Consider the following 11,561-nt stretch of genomic DNA (forward strand, 5'->3'; position numbering starts at 1 on the left):
TTTCAAAGAATTCAAGGATGTCACTATTTTTACCGTTATAGTCGGTAATTCGGCAATTTTCTTCTCACTGTCGCTTAAACATGAAATAACACGACAACGCACCATTCTATTTACTTCGATGTCTATATTAGGATAATTTCACTGTCTTTTCAATGTACTCGTATCTGTTACAGTCAAAACCCTGAACCAGTCAATAACGTTATTGACCGGTAAAATCAGTTAATAAGGATATTGACTAAGGGCATCGGTTAATATCCTTATTAACTGATTTTATCTGATTAAACCAGTTAATAACGTTATTGACTAAGGGCATCGGTCAATATCCTTATTAACTGATTTTATCTGATTAAACCAGTTAATAACGTTATTGACTAAGGGCATCGGTCAATATCCTTATTAACTGATTTTAAGTCGAGACATCTTGTCAATATAGGTTTTAACCGACGTGCCCAGTCAAAACTCATAAAAAGTTAAGGACGTTAGTGAAATTATACTAGAAAATCATTTAAAAAGGTTCATAAAACTTTTTAAACTTTTTTATATTTAAGAGTTTTATGTTTTATTAATTAATTCGGGGCATTGTTTGTAAACTGCAACCGCGCGAGAATACGTGTCCCAAAATATTTTTGAAGATGGCAATTGTGTTTTAATAACAACTAGGTTTCCGCCCGCAGCTACGCCCGCGCAGTCAAAGAAAAACCGCATAGTTCCCGTTCCCGTGGGATTTCCGGGATTGCGTTAGTTTCTAATTTGACGGAGTGACCTGCAGGTGTACTTCGAAGACTGCTACTGGATCTAATAGACGAGTAGAGCTAGGAATGCCGAGTTTGGACTCGTTTTGTTAGTTATGTCGAGACCTTACCTCCGGACTTGATGGAATGATCTGCAGGGGTACTTCGAAGACTGCTACTGGAACTATTATACGAGTGGAGCTATGTGTGCCGAGTTTGGGCTCGTTTTGTTAGTTACGTTGAGACCTTACCTCCGGAATTGATGGAATGACCTGCAGGTGTACTTCGAAGACTGCTACTGGAACTATTATACGAGTAGAGCTAGGTGTGCCGAGTTTGGGCTCGTTTTGTTAGTTATGTTGAGACCTTACCTCCGGACTTGACAGAGTGACCTGCAGGTGTACTTCGAAGACTGCTACTGGAACTAATAGACGAGTAGAGCTAGGTGTGCCGAGTTTGGGATCGTTTTGTTAGTTACGTTGAGACCTTACCTCCGGACTTGATGGAGTGACCTGCAGGTGTACTTCGAAGACTGCTACTGGAACTAATAGACGAGTAGAGCAAGGTGTGCCGAGTTTGGGCTCGTTTTGTTAGTAACGTTGAGATCTTACCTCCGGACTTGACGGAGTGACCTGCAGGTTTACTTCGAAGACTGCTACTGGAACTAAGAGACGAGTAGAGCTATGTGTGCCGAGTTTGGGCTCGTTTTGTTAGTTACGTTGAGACCTTACCTCCGGAATTGATGGAATGACCTGCAGGTGTACTTCGAAGATTGCTACTGGAACTATTATACGAGTAGAGCTAGGTGTGCCGAGTTTGGGTTCGTTTTGTTAGTTACGTTGAGACCTTACCTCCGGACTTGATGGAGTGACCTGCAGGTGTACTTCGAAGACTGCTACTGGAACTATTATACAAGTAGAGCTAGTACGTTTTATTAGTACCTGCTGGTCACTCCATCAAGTCCGGAGGTAAGGTCTCAACATAACTAACAAAACGATCCCAAACTTGGCACACATAGCTCTACTCGTCTATTAGTTCCAGTAGCAGTCTCCGAAGTACACCTGCAAGTCACTCCATCAAGTCCGGAGGTAAGGTCTCGACATAACTAACAAAACGAGCCCAAACTCGGCACACCTAGCTCTACTCGTCTATTAGTTCCAGTAGCAGTCTTCGAAGTACACCTGCAGGTCACTCCATCAAGTCCGGAGGTAAGGTCTCAACATAACTAACAAAACGAGCCCAAACTCGGCACACCTAGCTCTACTCGTATAATGGTTCCAGTAGCAGTCTTCGAAGTACACCTGCAGGTCACTCCATCAAGTCCGGAGGTAAGGTCTCGACATAACTAACAAAACGAGTCCAAACTCGGCATTCCTAGCTCTACTCGTCTATTAGATCCAGTAGCAGTCTTCGAAGTACACCTGCAGGTCACTCCGTCAAATCAGAAACTAACGCAATCCCGGAAATCCCACGGAAACGGGAACTATGCGGTTTTTCTTTGACTGCGGGGGCGAAGCTGCGGGCGGAAACCTAGTTGTTATTAAAACACAATTGCCATCTTCAAAAATATTTTGGGGCACGTATTCTCGCGCGGTTACAGTTTACAAACAATACCCCGAATTAATTAATAAAACATAAAACTCTTAAATATAAAAAAGTTTAAAAAGTTTTATGAACCTTTTTAAATGATTTTCTAGTATAATTTCACTAACGTCCTTAACTTTTTATGAGTTTTGACTGGGCACGTCGGTTAAAACCTATATTGACTAGATGTCTCGACTTAAAATCAGTTAATAAGGATATTGACCGATGCCTTTAGTCAATAACATTATTAACTGGTTTAATCAGATAAAATCAGTTAATAAGGATATTAACCGATGCCCTTAGTCAATATCCTTATTAACTGATTTTACCGGTCAATAACGTTATTGACTGGTTCAGGGTTTTGACTGTAACATATCGATTTTTAACTAAATACTTAATATCCAAAATTCGAACACCAAGCACGATGAAGGCACGAACTGTCAAAGTTTGTTTCGCAACTCAAATTGCTGACCTTGAAAAAACAGGTTACGCAATAAGGGACAAAAAATAGAGTATTTGTGTCTTTGTCTTATGCATTTGTAATGGTATTTTCGCTCTCTTTCTTGCGTAAGTGAGAAAGGTATCGTCATTGGGTCTATTAGTTTCTCTGTCTATCGTATTCTCTTTGGGCACAAGCACGCTGACGCTCTGTGACAAGCACTCTACTATATTACTTGCTCTGTGTCCGCTAGGAGTACTAGTGTTCTATGGTGATTTATATCGGGTATTGACTCCTGTGATTGACTCTGCCCACCTCTGCCTAGATAGACGTCTGCTCCGTTGGAATTTATTTAAATTAATATAAATAATTCTTGGGTCAATAGTCAATCTCTTTAGATATTCTTGATTCTCTGATTATTTTAATGAAACGTTACAAATGCGATTCATTTTAAATTCATATCGATTTTTTATTTAGACTATAATGTCTCGTTTATTTTTTATTTACGTTGTTTTGTTACCGGCCCTTTTGGTAAGCGGAAGTAAACAGTTTCGCTTAGGCCGGGGAAAGGGTGGTAATTTGGGGCTCCCAGTAAAAGATGTAGGCCATCCCCTACCACGAGCTCGGTGGTTTCAACAGAAACTCGATCATGCTTCCCCTACTGATTTGAGAACATGGAAACAAGTAAGTGTATTTTCAACTAAGTTTAATTGTTTGCTCCTATATTTATCATTTTAAATTAAATTATGTATGTTGTGATCTACAATAAAAATGTATTTTCAGAGGTACTATGTGAATGATTCCTTCTACGATGCAAATAACCCGGGCCCCGTTTTCCTCATGGTGGGCGGGGAGGGGCCCGCGGACGCGAAGTGGATGGTCAAGGGATCGTGGGTCGAATACGCAGAGAAGTTTAAAGCTGTATGTATCATGCTGGAACATCGCTATTATGGAGAGAGTCGCCCTACTAAGTATATATATTATTTTATATATGCCTCTTATTACTTTGCCTATAATTATAATTTCTCATATAAATCTTTTTTTCAGGGATATCAGCACAAAAAACTTGCAATATCTCTCTTCGTCTCAAGCTCTCGCAGACATAGCCAACTTCATCAATGCAATGAACGCCAAGTATGGTTTTGATACAACTAAAGTGAAATGGGTGGCTTTTGGTGGCTCATACCCAGGGTCGCTAGTTGCCTGGCTGAGGATAAAATATCCTCATCTAGTACATGCTGCTATTTCTTCAAGTGGACCTTTGTTGGCAAAATTGAACTTCATGGGTAAGATCACTCTATATAAAAGTTTAATAAATTATTTTTTATATATTAATTTTTTCATGAAATATTAATATCTATCTTATTTTCAGAGTATTATGAAGTGGTAGCCGACGCTATTACGGAAAAGACCGCAAGCTCTGAATGTGTGAACAGAATAAAAGATGCACATGAACAAATTATTACGTTGATGACAACAAATCCGGAACATCTTGATCAAGAATTTAGGTATTGTAACAAGCAATAACGAATTGAAATTGTGTCATGCAGTTGTTTTAATAGATGTTATTATCATAACAGTAATGAGAGCATAACTAATATTAAATATATTTATCAATGACCTTTACACTCTACTCTACATACAACTTTTACTATACTGATAAACTTTCTTTGTCTGTATACTATTTTTAACAAATTTTCTATAAATATTTTTTATTTTTTAGAACATGCAAACCGCTAAAGGAAGCCTCAGAGGACGACAAAAAGAACTTTTTCAACAGCATCGCTGATGATTTCGCCGAACTTGTTCAATACAATGAAGACAACCGTATCAGCCAAGATAAGAAAATGAAGAATTTCACTATCAATACGGTATAATGTCATTTTATTGTTACTCTTTTTACAATGCTTTACAAATATTATATATATGTACTAACCAAATAACTTGTTACAGATTTGTGATATGTTGGTCGAGGAACAAAATGAATCAAACATATACATTCAAGTGGGTAAATTCAACTCAATTATTCTGGACATGTCCAACCAAACTTGCTTAGACTACAGCTACGATAACATGATTCAAGAGCTTAGGAACATGTCTTATTCTGCGACTGAAGGAGGTGGGTTTGGGAAATGCGACATTTTAATAAAAAAAAATAATTAAAAAGAGGTTTAAAATGCGATTTTTAAAATGCAATTGCGATGGTATTATTGCGAACTTTATTTTCCCCTCTCCCGTGTGATTTATGTATTTTTTTTAATTTGGTTAGAATTTGAAGGTATTTTCCTTTGTCCCAGGACGCCAGTGGATGTACCAGACTTGCACCGAGTTCGGCTTTTACCAGACATCGACTGCAGAGGTGGAACTGTTCGGCGATGAATTCCCGCTGGAATTCTTTATAAAGCAGTGTGAAGATATCTTCGGTGACAAGTAAGTTATTCTTCGTAATTATCTCTATGTACTTTTCTTCCAGGTATACTTATTGCATTTGTATTTTTAACTGTATGTACTTTGTAACATTTTATGTATGACAATTGTCTATTATTTCTAATGGGTTTCTTCAAAAAATCGTAATTTTTATGAATTAACTTTTTTTGTGATCTAAAAAAGTTGCAATTGTGCAAAGCGATTAGCGAAATTGTATTGAAATTAAAAAAGTTACTGGTCTCGAAATAACACGCGAACGCTATTTAAATAATTGTTATCATTAAAATGTATGTACATATATTATGTTACGCCAAAGAATTTCTTTACAACGCATAATTAATAGGTATGATTATTAAAAGAATTTGCAATATCATAAATTACCGATAACATTAAAGTACGTTCTTTTCATAGCGGGAGCCATAGAAATATTCCAATTAATTTTATAAAATGTTGAAAAGAGAGATTTCTTATAACTTGAAAGCAATCTTCAATATCAATATTCCTTATAAATATTGACAAAGAAAAGCAACCCCCGTCGAGACGTCGAGGAATATAATTATTTGTGGGTAGTTATACCTACGCGACTTATCAATTTCCTTAGGGCGTTTGTGCACTACAAGGAATTTTACCGTCCGGCATTCCGATTTTTTACGGTCCGGTGTGGCATGAAAAAACCGATGAAGTGGCTTGTGCACCTGTCCGTTTTTACTCGGATCAGTGCGGTACAAGGAAGTTTGGCGGTATAATGCTATCATAAATGATTGTTTACAAGAAACGAGTAAAATATATATAAAATGAAATACTTCGTTATAATAAAAAGTAAAGTTCCGTAAGAGATTTTAAATACACGTTTCACTTATTTTTTTAAAATCGGTGACGAGGAGCTAAAGATATTCCCACTTGAACTTTAACTTACTAACACTTACTTAAATAATAATTATAGGTCAATGTATACAAAAATAATAATACCGACATTTCAAATCACATTGCCAGCTAAAAGAAAGTAAAACAAGAGCTTGCTTTCAATTGGAATATGCAGTAAAAAGAGTAAAATCCAAGCAAGTGGGCATTCGAAAACAATGACTCGTAGACACAAAAAACCATCCGAAATAGGGAAAAGTGAAATGTTGGACAGTAAAATTACGTATAGTGCACAAGCTAGTATTTAGATAAGATTTAGATTAATGGCGTGCCATACCGAACCGTAAAAAATCGGAATGCCGGACAGTAAAATTCCTTGTAGTGCCCTTAGAGATGTTCGAATTATAACATACTTCTATGAGACAAACTTCACAATCAAAATTGTTATGGTTAACATGTGGGTTAACATGACTAAAACTCTTTATTTTAGAAAGGGTAATCATTTACGTTCTGTTTAAAAGCGAGCAAAATAATTGAAGAGTGCAAATTTAGTGCGAATTTTCATTTGGCCAGTCTGCCATAATAAAAATATTTGAGATAAACAAAAAAATAAAATCCGCTTAAAAAAAGTACAGGCGAATTGAGAAACTCCTCCTTTTTTCAAGTCGGTAAAAGCATATCAGGTAGTATGTACCACGTCAAATATTATCATACACCTACCAGTTACCCAACTTTAGTTTACTAATGAAATTTTTGTATCAATAAAAGTTTTATACAATTATGTATTCATATCTAAAAAGTTTCTAAAGAAACTAATAGGCATTTTCTATACTAAAAAAATATTGTTGCCCCAAATGCAGAAATAATCGCCTGTTTCGCAAAATAATAAGTCTTTGCTGTCCAAAAATTTAATCTCGAAATGTTGAATAAAATATTGCTTAATTAGTATTTATGAGTCGTTTAATTGCAATCTATAATTCAAAATAATCGTAAACCATGTTATACAAATCACAAAGATTCGAAAACATGCAGGATGGCAAAATCGCATTCGAACACGCTGGAAAATTTCCATACGAAAGTTCTTGATATTTGCATCTCGATAGCAGGTCATCAATAAGTTAGTCTGCGCCGGTCAGAACGTGATGTCTGGAAAACTGATCAATCATGAATTGGTCCTATGCGCAATGGGTATCCTGCATTACCTACCGCTCCGAGATGTGCCTGTGTGCAATAAATCAATACATTCATAACACAACACTCATGCATTCCTGTTGCATCTCGTATATATTCGAATGTTCTAGGCCATCGGTACTTGCGCGGTAGTTCGGACATGCGCAGTGCTGACTTCGGCCATTTTGATATTGCTATGGAAACGCAAGGACCTCGAGATAGAATCGATTTACGTTCGAGAAGATATCGAGTCTTTGTCTAATGTTTGTTCGATGAAAATTATTAAGAAATCAACGAAATTCTTTTAAATGTACGCAGTTACTATGTATTTACCAAGAACTTTGATCTGTAACGCAATTGTTTACTTTATAATTAAATTTAAAAATACTAACAAAACATTTAATGCTTATTTAAGAAAATAGCTTATTAGGGAGAGCTTGAACAGCATACTATGCTAATCAAATACTGTTTTCATAATTGGTCACTTAATTTTTTTTACGAAATTTTTATTAGGAGTCACTGAATAGGGATTTTTTTTTGGATTTACTTTATCTTAACTATCATAGTATCCATATTCCATAGTAAAAATAACGTTTTCTAATTAAGTAATGAACTGCTAGTTTACAATTAAACTTCATCGTTCGGCTATCCCTGCGACTTATTTAACACAAAGTATGTCGATTTTCGTCTTTGTTTTATGTAAAGCATTTGACTATGTAGAACATTTTACTCTCTTGTGTAATATTCTACATAGTCAAATGCCGTCACTACAAGATTAAATGTTCAGTATCATCACACCAATATTTTAAATTAAGGTTCTACTTACTGGATTTAATAATTTGAAAATGCAGGATTTATTAATAACTAGCTTCCGCCCGCGACTCCGTCCGCGCGGAAAAATTAAGATTTTTTTTTTCTACGTATTTTTCCGGGATAAAAAGTATCCTATTTTATGCCCAGGATAATAAGGTATAATTATACCAAGTTTCATCGAAATCAAACCGTTAGTTTTCACGTGATGCCTGAACATACAGACAGACAGACAGACAGACAGACAAAAATTTTTTTAATCACATATTTGGGCTTGGTATCGATCCAGTAACACCCCTGCTATTTATTTTTTCAATATTTTCAATGTACAGAATTGACCCTTCTACAGATTTATTATATGTATAGATTTCATAGAGAGTCTTGGTGTTCTACAGAGATGCGCTTTGGTTCCATTTTTATATTTTATTTATGTGAATTGCATAGCCTTAAAAGAAAGCATTTGTTTTGCTTAAAAAACTCATGATTAAATCATTTATTTCAGATTCGATGAAAAGTTCATTGCAAACAGTGTAGCTTGGACGAACAATGAGTACGGCGGTCTTGGTATAACTGCGTCCAGGGTCATGTATGTTCATGGTTCCATCGATCCGTGGCACGCTCTCGGAATCACAAGTACTCAGCATATCGACGCTCCCGCTATCTACGTGAAAGGTGAAAACTCGCATTTGTTTCTAGTTTTAATAAAAATTGTTTTTGATAAAGTTTTGGCTTCTTTTTAAAGGGTCATCTTCTAAATGGATAAAGAAGAGGATTAAAATGTTTTAACTCTATTATACCATAATTTGTATATTTGTTTACTTGTTTGTAAAGCAATAAACTGTGTACTTCAGGAACTGCCCACTGCGCTGACATGTACCCACCCCGCGATGAGGACCTGCCCGAGCTGGTGCGCGCGCGCATCGCCATCCAGAACCAGCTGGCCGACTGGCTCCAGCTGCCCTGACCTTTGTACCCCGAGGACACACACACGGACGGCCTGCTAGGTATTATATTTATGATTGTTTTATGTCAATGGGCTACTGAGCTATTGAGTCGCGTGATTGCGTATCTCCGCCGCAACTCATGGATATCTATAGAGGAAGGGCCTCTGTAAATGCGTTGCCTGCCTTTAAAACATAAAGGATATCGAAGACACTAAATTGAACGCTATACAAATTATTTTATACCGAAAACGTGTGTTCTGCAATTAATGAATCAGATTTTCTAGGTTTCCTGGACAGATTCAGGCACAGGGGCAAGCTCTCTCAGATAATTGCCATCTGCTTCATACCGCACTCGATGTTGATTCTCTCCTTCGCTATGGCCGACGTTTTCAGTGATCGCTTCATGCGGGATTACTGACGCCAGCTTCACCATCGGAGGATCATGTAATGGATAATTATTAATCCATTCGACACTTTCTATTCGTAAAGTGGCGGCACACAGTGCTATGGACAATGACGCTTTTTAAACGTTCCTCTCGCTTCAGCTTTTTGGATATATTTTAAGTGTTTTCTCACAGTGGTTTATTTACAAGATAAGAATATTGTAATCCTAGTATTTAAGATTTGTCTTAGTTGATCATCACATGCTCAATTTAAGTACTCACTTATAGATCTCGATTTTTGTTGGGAAGGCTATTGCTAGATTTGCCAAAGTTGTGGTTTATATCGGGATGGAGATTTACGTTTGAAATATGGGTATAAGGGTAATTTTGTTGGTGACGAGCAAAGCTCGGCTGGCTAGCTAGTAAGGAAGAATTTATATTTTGTTTTAAGGTTTACTTAGTTTAAGCGCGCACTGAGTGTACGACATACAGGAATCTTATTTGTTTAATCTTTATTTGCACTAATTACTATTGTAATACTATAGTATAGGATGTGTACTTGGCGTCTTTGTAAGCCATGACACGTAAATACGTCATACATATTATTAGTCTTTAGCATAGGAACACAAGTATTTAACCGATGCGATGTAGTTATGTATTCCCAAGGGCCAAATCGGGAAGTTTTCAAACCTTTTCCTTCTCTTTCTGAAAGAAGTGAATAATTACCGAATTATTCACCATTTAAATACTTGTGTTATAATTTATCCTATATCTCACTGATACTATCTTCGACTTGGTGATATTTAGAGATGTCGAGCCAAGTTTCTATTTTGTATGCGGTCCTGTAATCAGGGGCCGCTTTTTATACGCCTTTCGTATGTGATTGGCCTATTTTATGCTATATTGTAACTAGTCGTAAGACTTTCAATAAATATATTGGTGTGAATGAATGCTGTTTTATTTTAAGCCCCATGAGACCAATTTCTCCCTATCGACAGAATAACTTAAAGTAGGTAATTATTGGAAAACCTTAAAACTTAATTCACTATAGTTTAAAATTAGAGACATAATTTTGCCAACTTTTAAAATAAAGACTACACTATACACACATAAAACATCAAGTCTTTTTTGATATAGAACTTTTTTATAAAATATATAATGATAAATTACTGTCCATAATCCAACAGTAAGGGGTAAAAAAAGTGATGAGTTTTTTCAATTTGCCTTTAACCAAAGACAGTTAACTGTAAATTTTTCGATCGTAAAGCACTCTCTGATGCTTCGCATCGTCGTGCAATTCTCCAAGATTATGACGTGTGTGTGTGATTTATTATTTAAGACTGATTATACAAAATTATTGAAACGTCGCAGTCTGGTGATACCAAGTTAATCTCAGGACAGTTGGTGCCCTGCCGACTTACACATATCCACTTCTAGTAATGTGGTCAAATTATTAAGCCCATTCTAAATTATAAGTTATGATATCAGCATAAATCAAGGCAAAATATAAACTGAACAGAGTCCGTGAAGAGTTGAATTATATTCATAAAACATGATAAACAAACAGAAACTTATTAAGCATTCAAAATGGCTGTTTTACGCTAAATATATCGAATAATTTCAACCTTATAAAGGGTTGAACCTTGGTGGAACATTGTCAGAAATTGTCTATTTGCCATTTGGTTAAATCTGCATTCCCTACTGGTTACTACTACAGTTAATATAATCCTATACTTGCTACTACCAAGCTACTACTATAGTTGTTTCATGTGACGTGTGTACGGATATAAGTCATGTTGGTAACCCCTAGGGACTAATAATTAAATAACTGAGGGACAAATAAAACAAAAAATGTAATTCATAGTGAGGTTTTAATACATTCGTTGTAAAGTATAGTAGGAACGTAACATCACAATATAAAATCTGGAATAAGTACACAACCACAAAGTAAACATTAAAACATAATAAAAGAACATGTTTATAAGAGACTGTATACATGATACTATAAAACCATAGTTACATTATGCATATTATCTATGTTTGAAAAATATTTTCACTTACATAGTTGAAATTAAGTTATAATATAAAAAAATAAGACCTGATCCGACAGTGTATCGATAAGTCATCTGCGTCACTACTACATTCAATTTCCGATATAAAAATGCATCAAATGCGCAATTTTTGTCAAAATACACCTTCATTCCGTACCACC

The 11,561-nt window shown here is 35.9% G+C and overlaps 1 protein-coding gene across 2 annotated transcripts; it reads left to right on the forward strand.

Moving 5' to 3' along the window:
* Positions 1-3,033: 3,033 nt before the first annotated feature.
* LOC123705003 (putative serine protease K12H4.7) lies at positions 3,034-10,295 on the forward strand. Of its 2 annotated transcripts, none has more exons than XM_045653542.1 (10): positions 3,034-3,438; positions 3,538-3,725; positions 3,802-4,040; positions 4,127-4,262; positions 4,478-4,625; positions 4,708-4,873; positions 5,052-5,184; positions 8,525-8,694; positions 8,874-9,026; positions 9,251-10,295. In XM_045653542.1, the coding sequence occupies exons 1-9, from the start codon at positions 3,238-3,240 to the stop codon at positions 8,984-8,986; spliced, it is 1,494 nt and encodes a 497-aa protein (XP_045509498.1). In that variant the 5' UTR covers positions 3,034-3,237; the 3' UTR covers positions 8,987-9,026; positions 9,251-10,295. The 2 variants fall into 2 exon arrangements, with proteins under 2 accessions (XP_045509498.1, XP_045509497.1); XM_045653541.1 differs by having other exon boundaries at positions 3,035-3,438; positions 9,242-10,295.
* Positions 10,296-11,561: the final 1,266 nt, after the last annotated feature.

This window comes from Colias croceus, chromosome Z, assembly GCF_905220415.1.
Source record: "Colias croceus chromosome Z, ilColCroc2.1".
NCBI lineage: Eukaryota > Metazoa > Arthropoda > Insecta > Lepidoptera > Pieridae > Colias > Colias croceus.

Bases quoted from the DNA above. Each gene is read 5' to 3' on its own strand.
- LOC123705003 (XM_045653542.1), top strand. From the start codon at position 3,238: ATGTCTCGTTTATTTTTTATTTACGTTGTTTTGTTACCGGCCCTTTTG. The intron at 4,874-5,051 runs GTGGGTTTGGGA...CCTTTGTCCCAG, and splicing joins TTATTCTGCGACTGAAGGAG to GACGCCAGTGGATGTACCAG. The intron at 5,185-8,524 runs GTAAGTTATTCT...CATTTATTTCAG, and splicing joins GAAGATATCTTCGGTGACAA to ATTCGATGAAAAGTTCATTG.